At 41.4% G+C, this 24,312-nt stretch overlaps 1 protein-coding gene across 2 annotated transcripts; it reads right to left on the bottom strand.

The window, feature by feature from the left end:
* Window positions 1–6,190: 6,190 nt before the first annotated feature.
* LOC147894677 (7-dehydrocholesterol reductase-like protein) lies at window positions 6,191–23,792 on the bottom strand. 2 transcript variants are annotated; one of them, XM_087384681.1, is made up of 3 exons: window positions 23,514–23,792; window positions 23,262–23,381; window positions 6,191–6,901 (listed from the first exon to the last, which is right to left on the bottom strand). In XM_087384681.1, the coding sequence occupies exon 3, from the start codon at window positions 6,896–6,898 to the stop codon at window positions 6,494–6,496; it is 405 nt and encodes a 134-aa protein (XP_087240807.1). In that variant the 5' UTR covers window positions 6,899–6,901; window positions 23,262–23,381; window positions 23,514–23,792; the 3' UTR covers window positions 6,191–6,493. The 2 variants fall into 2 exon arrangements, with proteins under 2 accessions (XP_087240807.1, XP_087240806.1); XM_087384680.1 differs by lacking the exon at window positions 23,262–23,381 and having other exon boundaries at window positions 6,198–6,901.
* Window positions 23,793–24,312: the final 520 nt, after the last annotated feature.

Genomic DNA, 24,312 nt, shown 5'->3' on the forward strand with positions numbered 1-24,312 from the left:
ATTGGCAGTCATTTGCAGAAAATTGCAGCAGTGAAGTTCATCTTATGTCAAACATTTGACATGACAGATATGGGGTTACTTCACTATTGTCTTGGCATTGAGTTTTGGCAGACCCAAGCATGTCACAGACAAAGTATTCCAAGGACCTCTTCCATAAATTTAAAATGGAGAATTGTAAACGTGTGGCCACTCCATTGGAAAAGGGAATCAAGCTGAGTAAGCATGATGAGGCTGAAACGTTTGATGGCACTCTCTACAAGCAGCTGGTGGGTAGTCTTATCTACTTGTTAGGCCTTAAATGCACACCTAGGACCTAGAACTTAAATACATTTTGAACCATAGTTATATTGTGTGATCTGAAAGGCTGCATATGAATGGTTGTACCCGTTTTTGTAAAAGGAAGGCTGTGAGCCTATGTTGTAAGAATCGCTTGTGCGTAATGAAGTGGATGAAACAGCAATTTCATTACAGATATGTTTCTCTCTGTTTTCCTGTCTTCCTGTCTTTTGAGAAAACATCTATTCTGTAATAAAACAGAGCATCTGTCTTTTGAATAAGATGCGTTGAATATATTGAAGTGTGGCACTGCGATGAATGAAGATTGGATGTTATAGGAAGTCTGTTTAAAGTTAAAACAGAAGTTGCGAGAGTGATAATCTGTTTCAGGGGATTAAACATGTTAGTGATTGGGGTCTAATTAATGCCCTAACACTACTTATAATCCACTAGACTAGACATTGCCTATGCCATAGGGTTACTCAGTCATTTCATGCATTGTCCCATAGTCACACATTGGAATGCAGCAAAAAGGGTTCTCAGATATGTTCATGGTACACTCTCTTATGGGCTACATTATGGTCTAGATGGTGATGTATTGTTGAGTGGTTTTTTAGACTGAGATTGGTCAGGGGACAGTGATGACCACTAGTCCACTTCGGGTTATTGCTTCTCATTGGGCTCTGCGTGCATATCATGGCCCAATTTGAAGCAAAGCCAGGTCTCTCTCTCTCTCCTCCAGTGAAGCTGAATATAAAGCAACAAACACAACCGCTATGGAATGTATGTGGTTGAGGAAGCTATTGCATGATTTGCATCATGCTCAGGATGGTGAGGCATCTTCAATCTTTTGTGACAACCAGAGTTGCATCACCATTGGCAACAATCCTGTCTTTCATGCTCGATGAAACACATTGAAAATCATTATCATTATGTGCAGGGTTGTATTCAAGATGGCTTCATTGATCTTACATATTGTTCCACTGAGGACAATGTTTCTCGAAAAGCCTGTCAGCGCCTCTCTTCACATTTCATCAACATGGCTTGGTGGGGATCAAAGACATTCAAACAATGTCAAGGGGGGTTGTAAAATGACATTGTTTTTCTTTGTACTCCCATAGGTTGCTATATCCACATGTGGATGAATTTGTGCAACCATGGTACTTTAGATACTTGGGGTACTTCTGAGATCATTCTAGAGTACTTCAGCCATATCATTGAGGGGGGATTTGTAGAGATATACAATGATATGGTGGTGTAGGACAGACTGGGACTTAGTCTATTTTGTGTATTAGTACTTGGACTATATATACGAAGTACTTGTACTTCATTTGGTTTGAACATTTCAATTGGAGTTTACTTGTGTTCACTTTTTGTTCTCGTGTTCACAATCCATCTCCATTTTTGTTCCTACACCTTCATGGGCCGAACACAGATCTTTTGTGACAGTGTCCGTGCCTGCCGTCCCTCCTATTGGGCCAAGTAGGATGGTAACCCTTCACACCATCTTTGGAGGATGGCCGCCACCGCAGGGTGGTGTGAACTAAGGCCGTCCTAACCTAACCTCCAAGCACCTGCAAGATGCACCATGCTCTAATAAATGCTCTAGCATGCTCTAATAGATAACTAGAGCAAGCTTGCCCATGGCTAACGCAAATCGTTTGACTGGATCAACAATGCGAGCATCTGGTTCTGAGACTCGTTGTCACTTCGTATAGGTGTGGAGAATTCTCTTGTAATCATCATTTTGCATTTTCATGGTAGATGTTCTACATGGTCTTTTTATACATTTTTTGGCTAAATGTTAGCGTGTGTGCCTCGCAAAACTGATGATTAGCATATGTTCGACAGAGCCATACTAGCAAATCTTTCAGATTTGAAGCATGAAAATGTCAATAGATTCTCCAACAATAAGATGGACATCAATAATCCTTCAGTCTCTGAGGTTTACAGGACTAGCTGCAGCGATGATGTAAAAGTACTGGCATGAGGTTAGCCGCCTTACATGAATGCAAAGGTTGCGGAGAGGAACAAAAGCCCAAAGGGCCATTAAGAATTTTTGCGAGGAGTTGAAACAAGCAGCTGGATGAAAGTGGAAATGGTGAAGTGATGCTATTTCACGCCACTCACACAAAGAGCATATTTTAATCACGATTTAGATTGTGATGCCTGCTCTTGAGGTCCAAGATGGTGCAGGTGGTGGACCTGCACCGCACAGGAAATGAATTAAACTTTGCTTTAAGCCGTAGAGAACTCAAAGCCAGATGTCGGCTTTCCATGGATTCCGGTTTTTTCATTGTTGGTTCTCAATCGTCATGGCCGCCCATTGGCACTTATGAGCTCCTGAGCAGTAGCAACAAGCTGCGGCCTACAGTAGAAAATAACAACTCAACACAGGAAATGCATAACTCCACCCAATAGAAAATCATAACTCACATAGAAAATACATAAATGCCTTCTTATCGCCCTTGAGAACTCAAAGCCAGATGCCCGCTTCCCCATGGTTTCTGAATTTTAAGCATTATATTCCATTGTGTACTCTCAAAAAAATGTGTACTTTCCCATGGTTTCTGCCTTTTGAGCATTATATTCCATTGTGTACTCTCAAAAAATTTAGAGGCACACACATTCATTAATACAGTTATTTTTTAAATAATGTTTCAATCATTATGTTTTCATATAGTGTGAAATGATTGTTTTCATTACACGTGATTTTTTTTGGGATTTTATCTCTTTATTGTAAAAAACCATGCTTCATTTTGAGTTATGATTTTTGAAAGATCTAGGAACCATTTAGAAAAGAATACATTCTAGATTTTACTATATTAAAAAACCGCACACTAACTCTGCGTAGTACTCATGACTTAAGATAAGCAGAGAGAGAGAAGGTTGACACATCAAGGTCATATGGACAAAGTCTATACTCACAAGTGAACATTACAATATTATATACATAACTCCTAGGAAACTTATAGTGCCTTGCACTCTTTACCTTGCGTAGAGTGGGTGCAATTTACATTCTCAATATTAAGGCTAATCTCTTTCTGCAACATCTTCAAGGGTGCAAAGAATTGAGCTAAGTTGGACCCTTAGCATTTCACTAAACTTATTGTACCAATGCTTTGCTAGAATGTGTAATGTCTTGCTTGAGGGACTTGCCATCTTGTTATCTCTAATAGGTCATTGTGAAAATCTCATCAAACTGAAATCTCAATCAGTTGACTACCAAGAGCATGAATCAACCACATGCAAAAAGAGTTTGTTCCCTTTCACTTAACAAAAGGATGGGATATGATGTCCTATACCAAGATATTATCTCAATGCCTATTCCTCAAGGTTTCTTGGTCAAAGTGATCTTCCTTGAAATTTCTTTCGGCAATCACGGTAAAATTGTACATACAAAATTTTCAAGGAACTTTTCTTAAGGTATCATGTTCACAATTTTCTAGACATAAGCCCATGTGGCAACAATGGCAACACCTCATAGAGATCTTTTACTCCAAACTTGGATTCAAGGCCTCATGGAAGACCTTTACCAAAACCTAACTTATTTCAATTCCGTGGAGTAAGCTTATTCCTTGGTCAAAAGGCCATAACCTTATTAAACCTCCTATTGGCTTCCAACAATTTACCACCACTATAGTGACATAAATTTGTTCTTAGAAGCCATCCTCCTACTCATAGGCTAAGAAAAATAAGTATTCATTTGTTCCAAATTTAGGGCTTGCAAATTGCTGGTTTGTGTCCTCATTTCATCGCTCTACTTGACAATCATGTCATGCAATGAAAGGAGCATGTTCGATGGCAAGGAGTCCGACAATAGAATGCTTTGGAGTATATTCTAGGTCTAGTTACATTTATGTGCACCTCCAATGTATCATTGATGAGGATCCATCATTAGTTATGCTACTTGACGTTGTAATAAGGGAACATGCCATCCTTTTAGTCAAATTTAACACTTAGATTACTATGGCTTGGAGCTAAGATTGTGCAACCAAGGTGGATGCTTTGTACGGTCTATTGTCATAAGGTCTTAGACTAAGTCATTAGCTATGTCTAGTAGTGGTTGGATCATTAGTTGAGTCATTGGACCAACTATAATAAACTAATCCAAGATTAGAAGGCTCAATTATCTTGCTAAAGGTCCTTCAATGGAGCCTTTGCCACGTGGCTATCACGATGATTCAAGTCACACCAACATTATGGTAGGTACTCCATGACTTGGTGAGTGGCAACCAGGAGAATTTCTCATATCATTGGACCAACTATAATAAACTAATCCAAGATTAGAAGGCTCAATTATCTCGCTGAAGGTCCTTCAATGGACCCCCTTGTAATGGAGGCTTTGCCACGTGGCTATCATGATGATTCAAGTCACACCAACATTATGATAGGTACTCCATGACTTGGTGAGTGGAAACCAGGAGAATTTCTCATATCCTACTTCAAATCCTACTATTAGCTTTGCTTGCTTCCTTCAAACGAAATGGCAAATCCTACTATCAGATCTGCTTGCTTCCTTCAAACGAAATGGAGCTTATCTTTCACTCTACATCCTCCTCACCAAAGGGGTCTCGTGGGTGGACTTCAAATATTCACTTAACCCTGATTGCTAGGCTTTAGGGGTAGGGAGATAAATGGTGGCATCTTGTGGAGGAGATTCCTACCAACCGTGGGGAGCCTATATTAGTGATCCCTCACTTCAACAAAAGGGTTAAAATAGAAGTTGAGCTCCTACTGCAATACATGAGTCAATTTGAGTAATAATAGAGTTGCACTTCTTGTGTATCTCTGAATAGAATTAGTCAATTTTGGTTCTTGTGTGCATCTTTGAGTGAGTGTTTTAGTCGAAGTGCACATCATTAGTATCGGAACTTAGTTTTGGAGGTGGGGATACTACATTCCTTAGTCTTCCCATTTCCTGCTCATTCCACTCCCTCTATCTCCAAGCTCTCTCTTGATTTCCTTAGACTCTTTCTCCCTTTTAAAGTCCATAAGAAGGCTTAAGTTGCAGCAATTTACCAAGAGCTCAATGAATTAAGGGGCACTGGAAGAAAAGACATATCCTCTATGGAGGTCAACATGTAAAAAATTTCAGGTTCCAACACTGGAAGCTGCTATCTGCTCCGCTAAGTCTGCTGGCTGCTTGTGTGCACTACACACAAGCTCGTCCATGACAGTGCACTTATGCTGATCTGGTGCTGCTGTGAGGGCTGCCCCCCAATGCTGATAATAGAGCTCACCGAAACTGACAACTATCTACTGAACCGGTATAGCTCCTAGACCCATTTCCAAACTGGCTGCTCTATAAGTGGGGGGGTGTGCTCCTACATCACAGGAACTGTTTCCAATTGGAAGCGTGGTCTACTGCTATTAATGGACATATGAACATCATCTACGCCTGATGCTGCCGCTGCGCAAAATAGTGGGCTGTTTGCCTCTAGTAAATGACCACTCAATGTTGCAATAGCTCAGCTTCACTGCCCCAGATGATTCATTTACTACTGCTACCAATTGCTCACATAGCACCCCAACCATCCACCTCAATGGAAAACTAGCCTGTTGGCAACATAGGCCAACCCAGAGTCAGGCGTTTCATCAGTGGCCAAAGTTGACGTTTGAGGTACCAAGCATTGACTTGGTTGTTTGCCTGTCCTTCAACAGGATTGAAATGACACTATGGCCCGGGCTGTCCCAAACATGCTCATTAAATTAATCACTTTGCATGCAGTATGAATGGATTTTTTCAAATAAAAAAATCTCAAATGAGAAACGCCGACATTGGCAAGGTGAAAAAGACGAATCCGCATTTAATATATCTGGGCGAAAAATCAAACGAAAATCAAAATGATGATAATTCTGCAAAACAGGCATGCAAAAGAGTCACTGAAAGCCTTCACTTTCAAACCTGGTATGGTACACCATACTCATTGTGCTCAAAAGCATTCAAACAGATGGAGGAAAGTATTCCCTACATAATTAATACAATCCCACATTATAAGGTTCTGATAAATTCAATGTACATCCCTGATTGCATCTTTGTGACACACAATTCACATATACAATGATGTGTCCCAATCTGAGTTACCTGACCTTCCAGTATGATTGCAATATCAAAAGAAAAAGTTTCTGAGCCTAGAAGTTCCTCATTCACTGATTACCAAATATGGTAAATACAAGGCCACAGCCATTCATTGCAGCAATTGTCGCTCAAGAATCAACCAGGTCCCACCTTAGGGATATCATAATGCTCACTGAGATTTGCAAGATACTGATTAAACCCTTCAATACGCTCCCTATGCGATTTGCTTGCTGTTTTGGCAAGGCGACGTGCTTCTAGCTTTAGTTTCTGTTCATGATACCTCTTCTCAGCAGGGGTACGATGGTCCTCCAAAGGTGGCCTCACTGTATCACCCCCTGCATGCTCGCTGTCACCTACTTCCTGTGAAACAATTTCGGTGCCATCTGCCACCAGGCCGGCAGAAGTGTCATCATCAGTAATGACAGGAAGTTGCTGAAGGTGCAGCTTGTCTTTCTTCCTCTTTTTTTTAACACCTGATTTTACATCCAAAGCCTTTCCTTTGAGGTTAAGCTTACCCCCCACGACATTCTCATAAGACATTGCCTGCAGACAAAAACCAGAAACAATATAATATCACCTATATGCTATGCAACAAAGTATAAAGAGTATTACCTAGAATTCCTTGATTGCTTCCATTTTGATTGCTTTCTTTTTTGAACGTTCTACCTTTCTTTCACAAGAGACAACAATAAAAACAGATAGAGGGTAAAACTTCAAGGGGTCTTTTCTCCTATGCTTTCGGTTAAGGATTGCCGGTAAAGCCATATATGAAGCGGGCAGTGTGCCACAATAGTCCTCCCGTTCATGTTGTACAGAAAATAGAACAATCCCCCAAATTCAAAGAATTCCACCTCCAGGGTTTGGAGTCCCATCTTGTGAAGACATTTGAGGTGTGGCCCAGCACCTCTGGATGCGACTCTCCAAAATTGAGAGGTTACAACCCTTACAATCTCTCAACTGCATAGTCCTTGGTTGTTAATTTACGGACATCCACAATGAATGCATACAATATACTTTACGGTGGTGACAAATACAAGCCTGAAGGTTATTAACACGAGAATCATAGTGGCGTCTCTAAATTGCTCCCTAATTGAGAGTCGTGAAGCAGGTCCAGACGGAATTCTAACTAGCACCTTGGCATAATAGAATTTGCACACCTTGCTGGCTCAGCTCTTTTTTTTTTTTTGGCAAAAAAGAGACTTCTATTAAGTATTAAAGAAAACCGTTAGAGCAAGCTCCATACGGGAATACAGGATACACCATACAATGCATGAAAAGCTCAAGAGCCAAAAAGAAAGGATTGGGGCTGATAGTGCCATCTCAATCTGGTAGCAACCTCCGAGAAAGGGGAGAACCCCTCCAAACTCGAAGAAATACAGTCCTCCTAGAAGAGGCTGCCTGTGAAGGGCCCTGCATGCTAGCCCATATGGCTATCAAAGTGTGAAGGCTCAGCTCTTTTAGTCGTTGGGGCTCACACAAATTGTTGGGTACAATAGCTCCCCCGTTGGTTGCCTATGCTGTTACGAGCTGAACTGTTTCGATACATACTCATATATGCGATGATGCAAAAAAGAGATAGTATCAGCCCTCCAATGGGAAGAGCACTCTCGTGGGACAATTTATTTCTACGTTGACCTACATGCAAGGTGGGAATAAGATGCAGATGAATGCAATGCGGAGAGAAGAATGCACTCGCACATGAAGAAGGATACCCCTTCATTCATGACCCTTAACATCACTGAATTGTGAATAACCGTGCATACACGATTTGAAATTACATTTGGCCGGGGTGTGAAGTCTTGTCACAATAACTCACACAAAGAAAACTCACAAGTGTGGTCAATAAACATATGATCATAATAAATGGAAATAAGATATCCAATAATGATTCATAAATGCAGTGCAAGAACTGTAGACAATTTCTTGCATAAGGCGTTCATGTTTCAAATGCTTGGTATGGCCAACAAAACCTCATTACTTGACCTCTAGTCACAAGAGGACAAGAAGTGGATAGAGGTCAAATGGCATTCGAACACAAGTCCGATTCGAATCCATGGTACAATGCCCTAGTCGGTGTTGTTTAAGGAGACTCATAAGTATTTGCGAACGTAGTGTATTCCACCTTATAGGATGAGCTCTTTAGAAAGGATGAGTTGGCTAAGCAAATGCAGGACTTGAAGATCACCCTGGGGTGCCCCTGTCTTGTTAAGAAAGAAAAAAGATAATACATGAAGAATGTATGTTGATCATATACGATTGAATAATGTGACAATTAAGAATAAGTATCCTCTCCCTAGATCTGATGACAATAGACAAATTGGCGGAAGTAAAGTATTTGAAATTTCACTAAGATTGATTGACTATTAAACATCTAAAAAGGACGACCTTTTGAACTAGGTATGCTCATTGCGAGTTTCTCGTATTACCTTTTGGATTGACCAATGCTCTTGTAACCTTCCAACAAATGATAAACAACTTACTGCGAGATTATTTGGGCAAGTTTGTCGGTTTGTTTTTGGATGACATCTTGGTTTACAACACAACATTTGAGGACCATATTGGTCATCTTTGGATTGTCTTGGGTTTACTGCGAGAGAATCACTTGTATGCCAAGATGAGTAAATGTGACTTATTTACGAAGGAGATCATATACTTAGGACATAAGATTTCACGGGAAGGCGTCAACATTGATCTAGATCGTATTCAAAAGGTTTTGGATCAGCCGATACCTCAGACTGTGAAACAACCTTTGGTCTTTCCTAGGATTCACTAACTTTTTTAAGAAATCAGTATAGGATTATTCTAAAATCATTGTTCCCTTGACCAATATATTAAAAGGTCGTGGACGTCAGTCCAATCAGCCTATCACTTGGAATGAAGAATTCAACAAGCCTTTTGACACATTGAAAGTTTGTGTCAAGAAGGCACCCATTCTAGCATTGCCCGATCGTACTCGACCTTATGCTTTGGAGGCTGATGTGAGTGATTACGCAATTGAGGCTAGTTGCTTTTGAGAGCAAAAAGCTAGATGACACTCAATGTCGGTGGCCAACGCTAGAAAAGGAACTTTATCCAATGGTGTATGCTCTTAAGGTTTGGAGGCACTATCTGCATGGTTCCAGATTTGGCTAATCATCAACTAATCAAATATGTGTGTGATGGGACTGATTTGAGGTGAAAAAAGGCTAGATGGGCAGAGTTAATGCAAGATTTCAAATTTTAAATCCGGTATTGGAAAGGTTTCTTAAATAGTGTAGCTGATGCTCTAAGTTGGATTAAGATACTGAATGCTATGTCATTCACCGAGATATCCTCTGACCTATTCCAATCCTTTACAAGGCTTTGCGCCACTGATAGTCACTTTAGTTTATACTAGCAAAAGGTCCAAGATGGGAGCGCCATGATTGACCAAGACTCAAGGATTTTGCCACCTAGAATACAAGCAACAGGAGGTCAGTGGGTGATTCGGAAATGGTTTGCTGTTCCGAAATGAAAATATTTGTGTACCTAGGATATAGGCAACAAGAAGTCAGTGGGTGATTTGGAATGGTTTGCTATTGCGAAATGAAAAGATTTGTGTACAAGATTTATTGGATCTCCGAATCATGGTACACAAGACACTATCTCTACTGAAGCATACTTTCTATTGGCCTTGGAATTTTGTACAAACTATGTAGTACGTTGGCGAATTTGTCAAGTGCCTACAGATGGGGGGTTTATTACAGCCATTTGCAAATTCCCAGTAATAAATGGGAAAGTATTGCCATGGATTTTATCACGTGTTTGCCAAGAACACGCAAGGGTCAGATGCCATATGGGTTACAGTAGATCGTTTGACAAAGATGGCTAGATTTTTACCTACTAGATCAATTGTTACAGCAAGTCAATTGGCTCAACAGTTTGTTGACCAGTTATTTTGCCTGTATAGTTTGCCAGAGGAGATAGTCAACGATAGGGATTCTAAATTTACAAGTGATTTATGGACACTTATTAGATACCACACTTAGTTTGAGTTCCTCTAAACACGCATAATCTGATGGCCAAACTGAAGTAGTAAACCAAGTTTTGGAAGATATGCTCCGTGCACATGTTTCCAAGAGACAGTCTTCATGGGAAGAGTTCTTACCCATGATTGAATTTTGCATACAATAGTGCCAAATCATTCAAGTATAGGATTCGGTCCTTTTATGCTTATGTAGTCACCCATAATGGTTGGATTCAAGAATGATGCGGCAATATCATTTTGGAAGATATGCAAGAGATGTTGCAGTTTGCCAAAGAGTCTATTAGCAGTGCCCAAGACAGGGAAAGATTTTATTCTAATAGAACTTGTTCCCCATGAGAGTTTTCTAAAGGAACAAGGTACTTTCACGAGTTCCCAAAGAATCTGGTAAGGTCATAAATTATCCCCCAAATCCTGTGGTCCATTTCGGATTAGAAGAAGAATTGGACACCTTGCATATGAACCATAATTGCCTCCAAATGTGAGAGTTCACCTAGTTCTTCACCTTGGTACACTAAAGGATTATTGGGTGTTGAGGATCAATTAGTAACTCCACAAGAACTTATAGGGGTTGAAAGTTTAACCTTTGTATCACATGAGCTTGAAGGTATGTTTGGATTTTGTGAACATCGGGTCAGAAATAGGACAATCTATGCTCTTAGCACAGCACCTTCATCCACAAGAGACTCTCCTACAACTATTATGATGTAGAGAAGGTGCCTCCTAGGTGGATTTCAATTGACTACGCCAAAAATAGCAAAACCCTAATACATATGTGCCCTCGCAACTCAATCCGAGAATTGCCTGCCTAGCTCCAAGTCTCCCTAGGCTTTCTAGGCTAGTCTTGTGCACCTGAAGCCCACGTGAGATACGGTCCATGCTCATGACATACTCCCCTTCCTCTAAGAACTCTCTCTTGAGTTCATAAGAAAGTCCGAAAACTCTCTTTGAAGCTTAATCTATCCTTCCACATAATCTTGTATTCCATGGCCCTAAAGCTTGTGCTTTTGGAGCGTTGTGCTTTCCTGCCAAAGCTAGTTGCTTTTAGAAAGCATGGCTTTCCTCAAAAGACACTGCTTTTTAAAAAATCTTGCCTCAAAAAGCTACTACTTTTTGGCCAAAACACATTGCTTTCTTCCAAAAGCCAACTGCTTTTGGAAAGCACAGCTTTTAGGGTGCTTTTCCCTGAAAGCTGTCAAAAGCTCTTGCTTTTTTCTCAGGGACTCTCAGCCAGATATAGCCCAAAAGCAAGGATTAGCTGCGATTCAGCCTGTACCCTTTCCTAAATTGCGATCGCTTCACAAAGTGAAACCGTAGCTCTACTAGTCTATGCGCAGCAACTAACGATTTCAAAGCTGATGGACTCCTTTCCACGATTCTTGGCTGATTTTCTCTCAAGCCTCCCTAACAATCAGAGTCATCTTGCAGGAAATCTACCATCCTTTATCAAAAAGAAATTCCTCCAGACCCTAACAAAGGATTTTAGTTGAGCTTGTGGCAAAATGTGAATTTTTCTACATACTTAGAGAATACCCTAGCCAACGATTCCTTCTACATAAATTCGCTTCGGAAGTTGGTTGTGATACCAACTGACATGACCCAGAGCTCCTAAAATCCTCGACAAAACAAGCACAAAGAAACAACCACAGAAACAATATAGAAGGATGCACCACCAAACTAGGGCGTCCGCAAGGAAAAACTGAGCATCCCCTTTGAGCCATGAGCTAATCAATTTGGCATCCCACACCACCAACCGATGCCCAAGGGCCTTGGAACTACTGCTGGGTCGGGGGCTACGTTAGGCAGCAGACACACGTCCGCGACATGATCCTAGATCAAGACTGGCAAGAAAGAACTAGACTTACTCTAACTTGCACCCCCTAATCTATTTGTGCCCTCGCAACTCAACCTGAGAATCGCCTACCTAGCCCCAAGCTTCCTGGGCTAGTCTTATTCACCTAAAGCCCACGTCAAATATGGTCCATGCACATGACAACTATTCATAAGCTACACATTGCATGTTTGCAAGAACACAATCAACACTCTTTAGCGGGCCATGAAGGTTTCTTTGTTTGTAAATGTGTACATACCAATTATAGTTGCAAGAAACGATGTTTTCAGCCGTCAAAAACGGAAATGGAAACGAAAACAACCGACATTTGTTTATGGTGCAACACATGACCAATTCTATGACAAGTGTAGAAGAAAGTAATGATGTGTGGTATGTTGACTCAGGTGCGTCAAACCACATGACAGGTCATGCAGAATGGATGTAGGATGCAAGAAAAATGGAAAACCATTGGATTTATTCCAATTAATATGAGCCCCTGCTACAGTGCAAAATAAATCCAAAGCTGTCCTAAATGAAGTGAGTGTTTGTGGCGTGGCATCCAAAAAAACAGCCATGTCATCTGCCAACTCACATCCCCGATTTTTCGTTTCCTTGTTTTTTGGGAAAACCCTAACTACGGGTTTTTTGCACCGTTTTGTATGTGTTGCCTCTTTTCGCCACTCCCGCATGCTTCTACCCTCTATCCACCTACCTGCCTATTGCAGCTTGCTCTACCCTCCACTCTCCTCTACCCTCCTCTATCCTACTCTCCTCTCCTCTACCCTACCCTGCTCTATCCTACTCTCCACTCTCCTCTACCCTCCACTCTCCTACCTCTCCTCCGCCCTCCACTCTCTTCTACCCTCTCCACTACCCTCTACTCTCCTCTACCCTCTTCACTCTCCTCATAGTCCCTCCGACCTCCTTGAGGATACTCATAGATGTTGGTACTTGATTCTTGAAGCATCATGCATGCTGCATAAGTCATGACTTAATAGCACTAAGCAGATGCTAAGTAGCATAATTTGTCACTTTAAGCACTATATTCATAATTGTATTATGTATAAAAATTTAATTTTTACACATAAATTGTACTATATTGCCGTTTCTCGTTTCCCCGTTTCAGCTCGGGCTGAAAACTCCATTTCTGGCATTTCTGCCGTTTCCGTTTCGGCTGGCAACTATGATATCAATCAAGTGCCTTATGTATAATCTTCACATATTGTTTGTTTGCAAGAACAAAATCAACTCTCTTTGGGCTGTGAAGACTTCTTTGCGGGTTTTCACATCTTTAAGCCGGCCGTGCTTCCTTTTCAAGGGTTGCCATGCTGATTCATCATGACTTGCAACCGCAAATGGTATATAACGACAACAATGCTCGTTACCTCATTGTTAGATGCATCATAAATGGCAATACTTATGAATTTGCTTCAATGTATGCATCTTCTACTTTTGCGGTTCGGGCTGGATTGCGGCATCGTTTGGCAGAATTCCCTTGAGGAGTAATGCTTTCATATGTGTCTAACAATTTGCATGCTTGTGACTTATGGCAGCGTGTTGTGCCTCATAATGTTGGATTCACATTCCACCATATGCGTGATAATGTTGGATACACATTCCACCATAATGCATTCACTCAGTATTGGGCCCGCTTGGATCGATGGTCTGCATGCAGCACAGTTTGACGATTTTAGGGGTGAGATGCATTTGGATTATACTTTGCACTTATCTTATCATTTTCCTATTTCCATGACCTTGCAGTTTGGTCTACCAGTGCATGATGTGTAGCCGCTATGCAAAAGGCTTTTATTGGTGATTTTTTTTAATCTAAAGCATCGTACCTTTCAAGTTGTGGTCAAGGCTCTCATTTGTAGACTTGTTTTGCATGCTTCTGTCAATGTGGACTAGCCATAGGACTGTTTCTCATTGGGTATGCAGGGTCTTAAGATTAGAATATCTCCAATCTTACATATTAAACTTTTTATAGAACAAAGGAAAAAATATGTACTTTTTAATAAAAGAGTAAATGAGAAAAATAAAAAAATTATGGCCACAGGAATCTGCATTGCAAAGTGGTAGACACAAAGGCTATGATGCAGCACTTTACTTCTGTAGCGCAGCAGCACTAATTGTCCATGGATGACCAATCTACTTTTCAAGCAGCCCTTCATTGCTTGGCTGAGAAAGATAAACGGAAACTACGAAAATGTCGCCAGAAGCATTCTCTATATCGGCACGATTGTTTCAAGACAATGAATAGGCAACAGTGCAACAATACAATTCTACCATGTTTGCAACCCCTCCTTCCCTTTACCTATAAAGGTTGATGCCAATAATGTTTTCTTTCGCAAAGTTCGACCAATTCTCTCCCAGGAGGATACACATGAATCGGAGCTGCCTTTTACGGATCAAGAAATAAAAGTGGCTCAAACGTGTGGGTGTTTGAGTTCCAGTCCTGAGTTCAAGCCCCAGGGGCAGCTTAGGGCTTTATCTTGGTCACCCCGTATGGGAGCATTGTTGGCACTTCCAATTTCAATGCAACACAAAAACAAAAAGGGGAAAAAAAAGAATTAAAAGCGGCATTGTCTAAGTTGGGGCGCTCAAAATCCCCGGGTAGGGATGGCCAGATCAGCTCAGTCATGTTCTATTGCACATGATGATAATGCTTGGCTCTCTGCCACTATGCCTTTGCTGTGGAAAAAGAGATTGCTGTGTTTGACTCCAAAAAAAACCCTATGCTAATATTTGTTGGATTAGCGGCCAATCACATTGATGCCTGTCGTATACAAACTGGTTTCTAATATGTTGGTTCTGCACATATCGCATTTCTTATATATGGGCTTGCACCTTGCTCAGTATGGCTTTGTGCCTTGTAGGCAGATCATGGACAATATTGCAAATGCTTATATATGCCAGTATACCCAGCAGGATGTTCTAATTAGGGAAGTCGATATTCAAAAAGCCTTTAACACTATCAGATGGGATTTTATCTCAGCTATTATGCAACAGTTGGGCTTTGGTCCCAAGATGCAAAAGGTGGTTTACTGGCATTATGAAGATGGCACAGCTTGTTGTTATTTGATGCCCTTTCTTGTTCATGAACCTTGGGCCATTCTGTTCGTCAAGGTTGTCCTCTTAGTGCGCCGTTGTTTGCAATTGCTACTCAGATGCCTCGGTGTCTCAGCACTGTTTCGTATTGAGTTTCCTGAAGGCACACATTTTGTAAGCCAAGCTTAGTTGATAATTCTTTTTCCTTTGTGCTGAACTCTGAAGTAGTTGTTAGGCATCTTATGCAGGCACTAGATTTTATTTGGTCTCGCAGGTAGGTTGAAAGTGAATTTCAGTAATTCAAAACCTTTGCCTTTGTGTGAGCGCAAATGGCATTGCCTTTTGTGGCCTGGCCTCTTTCTCCCTCCTGATCAAGTGGTGCGCCATTTCGGTTATCCTATTGGTTGGCATATTGCTTTTCTGCAGTGAGTGAGAGTGAGTGAGTGAGTGTGTGTGTGTGCGCACGCGCGCAGGTGTGTGGATACCCCTTACGCTGTCCATATCCTCTACTACGCTTCAGTTCTCCTCCTCCACCTCTTCTGTGATGGATTCTCATCCTCAACTCAAGCATTATTCGCACAGGAATCACTCTCTTGATCCCAAGCGAAGACTTACAGAAGCTCCTGCAGAGGATAATCTGGATGCACGCTATGTCTTTGACACGCTTCATGAGGAATTTTTCCAGAGTAGGCAGGCATGGAACAAACCTGTTCCGGAAGTCAAGTACAAACTGAAGCTTCCTTCATTGGTAAATCCTCTGAAAAAGCTATCACAGACTGCTGTAATTTTGTTTTTTCCAGGAAGAATCCCTGCTGCTAATGATGTAGCGCAGTGGATAAAGGCCTTGTTGGGTGGATGTTTTGTTGAGGGAATATATTTTGCCTCCAAGGGCGTCTTGCTTATGTCACTTACAAGCAGAAGTTATTGGAATTCTGCCCTTTGTTTTATGGCAGACAAATGGTACATGTTTTACCTTGGTCTCCAAATAAAGACTATCAGAATTTGATCAGGCACCATTGCCCTGTATGGGTGGGATTGGTTGATTTTTGACTGGCTGCATCTTTGGGGCAAGTGATATGTCCTCCTAGACCTACTGGCTATCGCAATAGATTTTACATTTTATGGGACACTGACAAGCCTACACCTCCTTCCATTGCAGTTGAGGTGGAGGAGGTTCAGATGGGAGAGAGATATTTTGAGTTGAAGTGGGGGGGCTTTTGTAGGAGCTTGCTTCGCATGCCACAAGTTTGGTCACCTGGCATCAGAGTGCCCTACTGTTCTTCACAGACCTCAGCTATGCCTCAAAATAATGCTCAGCCTTTGCCTCGCAATGGAGAGCAGCTTCCCAACATTTCAACCAATACTACTCTAGATAAGGCATCTAAATCAGCAAATGAGCATTTGATAAAGGTAAACACTCCTACAAAGGCAAAGGACAAAGGTAAAGAGAAGCTAAAGGATATACTTCAGAGAATGAAGGCTGGCAGCAACCTAAAAAGGTTATTTCTTTAAGTGAGAGACCTTTGCAATCCAAACATTGGGATGCCTCTTCTCCCACTCTTGGGCAGGCTTCTAGTGCTCAGGTTTCCCCTGCCACTAGATTATGGACAGATGTCCTCAAAAAAGGTATTCCAATCCTTGATTTAGCTGATGCTGCTCCTCCTTATGAGCATGGGTCTCAATAGGAGGCAGAGGACATGGCAGTGACTTGATGCTTTCTCACATTTCTTGTACATATGTATACAGCTTTGAAATGTCTTTCTAACAATGTTCAAGGCCTCTGCAATGTAAATAAATGGAGGCTACTTTGGCGTTATGTACATACTATGCATCCAGATGGAGTTTGTTTGCAAGAACATAATCAGCATGATATGGTTGGACAGCAAGGACACTTTGCAGGATATGGCATTCTCTATGCAGGCACTTTGAGTTTTTTTGGGGTATGCATCTTAGTCAAACATGACTTGTATCCTTTGCTGGCTTTTAATGATCAACATGGCAAATGGATGGTGATACAATGCCTGGTTGATGAGGATATCTATGAGTTTGCTTCTGTGTATGCTTCTCAAACTTCAGCTTTGCGTGCACAGATGTGGGATGCTATCAGTCACTATCCTTGAAAGTCTAATGTCTTCTAATGTGGGGACTTTAATAACTCTCCTCATCCACAGGATAACACTACTCATAAATCTCATATGATACCCTGTGAATTTGGGACATGGGAGAATATGCAGACTACTCTTGATGCAGAGGATTTGTGGAAAGTTTCTTAACCTCAAACATTGGGCTTCATGTATCATCATAATGCATTATCCAATTACTGGGCGAGATTGGACAGATGGTATTTATTGAATGCTCAACAGTTTGATGCTTTCACCTGTAATTTGTGGGTTGAGTATACTCTTCAACTGTCGGATCATGCTCCCTTATGGCTGGAGTTATGTTTTGCCCACACAATAGATGATTTGCAGCCGTCAAGTGTTAGAATGCTTCACATGAACTTTCACACAAGCAATTTCAAGACACAAGCAATTTCAAGAAGCTATCTTACTTGCTATCCGCCCTCTTCGGTTGCATGCTTATGAGGATGTGGATTATGCATGGGAGAGTTTCGTTTGTCGTGTTCAGTTAATCATTAAGGATTATGGCATATGGCTGAATTACGACAAAAAAGACTCTGGGATCAGCATCAGTGTCAATGCCTCTCATATTAGTCATGACCGACATCTCACTTCTAATGAGTTAGATACTCTTTCCGCAGCTCAGAATTTTTTGACTAAAGAAAGCTTTGTAAATGGCAAGTTAGAGCCAAGGTTAAGCCGTTGTTGGATAAAGGCTGTTCTTCCAAATCTTTTTTCAAGAGTTTGCATGCAGGAAGACAGAGACAATCAATTCAAAGAATTAAAAATCAGGATGGTTGCTGGACTCACTCTCAATCTCAACTGGAAGATGCCTGTGTGCAGCATTTCAAACACATTTTCTCTCAGCCTTTGTCTTCTTCTGATCAGTTACAAGCGCGGTGCAGATTTCTGGATTGTGTCACTCCAATCATGACTTCTGATGTTTCTGCAGCTCTTGAAAAGACTTTTTCAGCCACTGAACTTGATGACATTTGGCAAAAGGTAAATCTTCAGGCTGGGATGGTTTAACAGTGGAATTTTTTGTGGCAGTCTGGGGTTAAGTTGAAAGATATTCTTCTGAAAATAATTAATTTGGCCTGGCAGAAGCAGCACCTTCCTTGTGCTTGGAAGCATGGCATGGTGAAATTGGTCCCCAAGAAACGTTTGTGTGAAACTCTCTGATTGGAGGCCAATCACTCTGATGCCTGTCATTTATAAGCTCCTTGCTAAGATGATTAGAGAGTTAAGGGGATTTTGCATCATGAATTGCATCCAAGGCAATATGGGTTTGTACCTCAGATGCAGATCAATCACAATATTTCCAATGCCCTGATTGCAATAGAATATGCAAAATATACCTCACAGGATGTTTTAATTATGCAAGTGGATGTTGCAAAAGCTTTTGATACTGTTCACTGGGTTTTGAATCTAAAATGATCCATGTCATCTATCTTTTATATTCGGCTTCCACTGCTCAATGCATACTTTGCAGACACTTGTCTAGGCCTTGGACTTTGTTCAGATCTGTGCGGCAAGGTTGCCCCTTCAGTGTTTTGTTATATGCCATTGCTACACATCCACTGTTGTTATATATGGATTATCTCACTGATTTGGGACAGCTGCATGGTCTCAACTACCTGGAGCTCAATCTTTTTTGGCACACGCGTATGCTGATGATCCTTTTTTCATGCCGCAAAATAATCCTGCTGAACTTAGGCTTCTCATGAGAACTCTTTCTGATTTTGGATTGGCTGCTGGTCTGCATATTAATTTTGATAAATCTAAGCTTTTGCCCTTGAAAGCTTGCGATTGGCATTCGCTTCTTTGGCCTGGTCAAATTTTGCCTCCAGATCAAATTGTCAGGCATTTGGGCTATCCTATGGGCTGGAATATTACTATTAAACAGCAAATGGGATGGGTGTCTGAGAAGCTTTATAAGAAATTGGATTACTGGAAATTATCTACATGGCCTCTGCATGTTCGCCTCAGAATTGCTATGGCTCATGTCCAATTCTATCTGCCGCTTTTACATTGGTTATTGGCTTTACAATGATAGTAACACTGCTTGCATACTCTCGGCAGATATTTCTGAAGCATGGACTCCCCGGTGCTCAATTCGTCAAGGCTGTCCACTTAGTGCATTGTTTTATGCTATTGCTATCCATCCCATGCTTCAGTATATGGATTATCTCGTGGCAATAGATAGACTTCATGGTTTGGACATTCCTGGCAGTGGTACGCTGATTGCTCAAGCATATGCTGATGATTCTTTTTTGACTCCAAGGAATACTCCGCAGGATTTATCCTCTCTCATACAAGCACTCTCTCTTTTTGCTTTGGCTGCTGGACTTCATGTTAATTTTCAGAAATTTAAATTGTTACCTTTGCATTCCAAGGAATGGCATTCTCTCTTATGGCCTAGGGAAATTGTTCAACCAAATCAACTGGTTCGTCACTTGGGCTATCCTCTTGGTTGGATGATTACTCGTCGACAACAATCTGATTGGGTTTGGGCAAAATTGAAGAAGAAACTTGAATACTAAAAACTTGCCACATGGCCTTTGCATGTCAGGCTACGGATTGGTTCAATCCATTCTTATGGCATACATTCAGTTTTATTTGCCCTTGATCATGTTCAACAAAGGGCATCTTTCAGCCTTCATCTCTCTAGTTATGGAAGCCTTTTGGCGCTCTAAACACCGCAAAAAAAGCTTACGGTTACTTTCGGTGCAGCATTTATGTCCTCCCAAGATGCATGGAGGACTTAATATTCTAGATATTCATGTACATATTCTTGCTCATAAAGGCAAAATGATGCTGAAATTTATGCAAGGTTCTCAGCCATGGGCTGCCATGATGCGTCATTTGCTCTCTCAACCGACTACCCCTGCCTTTGGTCACTCCTTGGGATTTCATTTTAGGTTCTATTGAGGGAAAAATCAAAGGCTGCCCACTGATCTCCAAAATGTTGATCAACTGGAAATATATTCTATCTCACTGGCTTTGCAAGAGCCTCGACATTCTTATTTTCTGATTATTAAGGGGATCCATTCTATTGCAGATGTGATTCATGATGATGGGATCCCTCTTTCATTTCCTCAGGCTGCTGCAAAATTGTCTTGGCATGCATTACCATCCTGTTTGGTATCTTATTACTCATATGCTTCAACCTTATATTCCAATACCTCCTTTGGAAATTCAGAAGATTGGACGCTTCATTTGCCATGGTCGGCATGTCATCCCTTGAAGTTGTCTCACATAACAATTTCTTCTTTGTCTAAGGTTCTTCAGCCCTTGCCTTGGGTTTCGCAACGGGCAAACAACCTTTGGCATATGAATCATCCCGCAAAATGGTGGCGACGAAGATTGCGCGGGATTTGGAAATCTAAAATTCCTCTTCGACACAGGTTTTTCTCTGGAGAATATTGCTAGGAGTTCTTCCATCTAGACAGTTTTTGTTACGCAAACATGTTTCTCCTCCTGTTTGTCATAGATGCTTGGCTTCACAAGAGTCAGAGCCTCATCTTCTTTGGCATTACTCTCACACTCGTGACTTTTTAGGATTGCTCCGCCAATGTTTACAAACTAGATTTCCCACTGCAACTTTTGAAAAATCTTTCTGGTTATTTGGGATTCACCCACACCGACAAGGTTTTGATTTGTTTTTTGTATGGGTTCAGTATTGGGCACTATGGACTCTCTGGAAAGATAGAAATCATTGAGTCTTTGGTGACCCCTTTTTCCCCTATACTCCTTCTTCAGGCACTCTTTGCAGCAATCTTTTTTGATTGCTTGCAAACATGGACTTTTGATCATGATGTATATTTGTCATATCTTGAAATCTTCTCTTGATGTACTTGAGCACATCCTGCTTTGAAATTGTGACTCTTGTAATATAAAAATAACTCTTTTCAACCCAAAAAAAAACAAGTGTGTGTGTGTGTGTGTGAGAGAGAGAGGGAGAGGGGGAGGGAGAGAGAGGGAAGAGACTTTGGGTTCTACAAAAGCTTTTTTGTAAGCTGGATTACTAGAAATTGTCTACTTGGCCACTGCATGTTCACCTTTGGATTGTGCAGTCCGTTCTTATGGCATATGTGCAGTTTTATTTGCCACTTCTTCCTTGGTCTTCTCTGGATATTTAAGAATTTATCTCTAAGGTTATTGAATGCCTTTGGTGCACATGGCATGATCGTAAGGTGTTCCGTCTTCTCAATAGAATTATGTTCGTTCGTCGAGGATGCATGGGGGTTTGAACATTCTTAACACACACACTCATATGTTAGCTCGCATGGCCACGCTATTAATCTCCTTTTTGGAATGTTGTCAGCCCTGGGCTCTTATGCTTTCCTGTATGGTTGTCTCTCTCCATACAGATTCTTTTGGCCATTGGATTCCTGTCAGCTCTAGTGTTATTTTTGAGCACTTGCAGGCTCATATTCCAAGCTGTCACTTTTTTACTCGCCTGATTCATGATTGGCAGCAGCTTTTGGCTTATTTGCATTGATCAAATTGACTTCCAGATCCTGGCAACACCATCCTTTTGCAGAGTTTTGCATTGAAGTTGCATGTTTGATTCCCCTTTAGCTCATCTTCAGCTTTTTTGCATCGCTTGGGGGTTACAATGGATGATGCGGTGGATGATATGGTCTGCACTCATCTTTTTCCTCGGGCTAGAAGACACTTTTGTCTGGGTTTGCATTTGGTGTTCGCTCTTCTATGCTGCAACCTTTTCAGCCTATACCTCACCTGTTTACACAATAGTCTTCCTCTCTTGGATCGAGCACTTCCAGGTTACTTTTCTTTTTCCTTTGCAGATCTTTCTGCCCAGAAGGCTAATCATTTGTTACTTTCTACCATCATGGATCCAAGACTATGGGAATCATTTCTAGTATCTTCATAAGCCTCTAGCCTGGTGGAAGGTTTGTCTTCATTGCATCTAGGGCAGTAAGCTTCATGTGGCGCTCTTTCATTGGGCATTACCGGTGGGATCTTTATTCGTTACCAAGCATATAGATTCTTAGCATGCCCTACTGTTCACATTTCACGGAGGCTATGCTACATTGTTTTTGGACCTATCCCAAAAATATGTGTGTGTGTGTGTGTGTGTGTGTGTGTGTAAGAGAGAGAGAGAGAGAGAGAAGGGGGGTGGTTAGAGAGACTGCACGGTTTGGATAGGATGGCATGAATAGATTAAGAAGTCTCAGATCAAATCGTGTGTACATGGAGTACCACCGTGACTTACATAGTGCCCTCTGTAGTATCCATGTTGGCCCCCTCTATGCCCAATAATTTGGCATATTTCCCCCCCTTCATTACAGCAAATCATGATCCAAACTCATATTTTCTAAAACCTACTCTTCTGGCTGCTAGATCAGTAACCCCAAGCAAGATGATAACTACATCACATTTAGATCCATACACACCAGGGTTTTAGCAGCAGCATGAATGTCTAAACAATTGTGGCAGAACCATGCAAATAAGAGATGCAAAGAACCGTCAGGCAAGGAACAAACTTATGATTTCAACTAGACTACCAAAACATATCTTGGCTGTCCCTTCATTTCTCTCTCTTAATCAAAACTGCAATCTCAAAGAACGGAATTGGATAGATGCTGGGATTGAATGAGGCAGACAAACCAACCCACATTTCAAGCAACACAAAAAGCCCTTACATGAATGCATCCACCTTGATAGCGCCATGACTGAAGTGAGCGCAATCTGAGCGCTAGCACTAGAAGGAAGGGACAAAATTTGACGCTATGAACAATTGGGAGGATCACAGGGAAGTCCATAATATTTGCTCCAACAGATAGAAGACAAACGCTTTGATAACAAAACATGGGACAACAAAGTCTAATCATCTAGTTGTTACTCCAAATTATTCAAGACGGTCATTTTAACTCGATTTTAGCCGGTTGCCTCGCTCGTATGGTTCAGATTGATAGGTGATAGCTTCGATTCAAAGCTGTTCGCGTTGCGCTCAAATTCCAGCTTCATGCATTTAGGTGATGAATTTTCTTTCTGGCAGCACTTTTGAAAGTTAGAAATGCTTGATTTAGATATAGCGTTGAAATCATACGTAATGCAGCCAGTGGAAATGCAAATGAACTGACAGCAGGAATGGAAGGGTTAAGGATTGAGAAGTTCTCATACCTTGAACTGAAACGTATTACAATTCCAGTGACGCTGCGGCTGTAAGGGTTCCTGGTGCTTTATCCCAGAGTCTACGTTCTAGTTTACCTTCTTCATCATCTTCGGTTGCTTCTCCCAGTTGGCTTTCGAGACCGCAAATTCATCAACAACTCATTCTCTCGCCTTCGCAGTGGACGCACAGCTTCTCTGAAGGGAGGTCGATCCCAAGGGAGACTGGGTAGCTGATCCCTTGAAGTGTGTGAGACTCTCTCTCTCTTTCTCTACTGATAACCCTAGCACAGAGGTGGGAAAGCTAAAAATAGATTTCAAAAAAAAACTTGAGGTTTTTGTGATTGGTTGTGGGCTCTCTTTTTTAGCCACCATAGATAGGCCTTAGTGAAGAAGTGCTTTGCACCACCAAAGATGCGTGACCATCCTCAACCACTCCCCATGTGAAGGTGGATCTTTGATTCTTAAATTTTGGCTAAGTCCTAACCCATGGCTCAGAGACCTTCCATCTCCTCCTTTCATTCCATTAACCTTCCATCTCCTCCTTTTTCCCGAAGGTGACCTTCCATCTCCTCCATTCCATTGACCTTCTATCTCCTCCTTGCCCCTAAAGCTGCTCCAAGCCTTCATCCAAGAGCTCCTTCTTGTGACACGTGGTAGGCTCTTCTCCTCCAAGCTGCCACATGTCCTCTCCCTTTTTTTTTTGGTGTCTATGGTTAATAGGTTAAAGATTGTGTTTGGGAGATGGGAAAAATATTTATTGTGTATTTTCATGTGCCTCATTTTGTGGGTTTTTAAGGGATTGGTCCAC

Source organism: Dipteris shenzhenensis, chromosome 14 (genome assembly GCF_047967505.1).
Source record: "Dipteris shenzhenensis isolate YYH24624 ecotype China chromosome 14, Dip_SZ_1.0, whole genome shotgun sequence".
NCBI lineage: Eukaryota > Viridiplantae > Streptophyta > Polypodiopsida > Gleicheniales > Dipteridaceae > Dipteris > Dipteris shenzhenensis.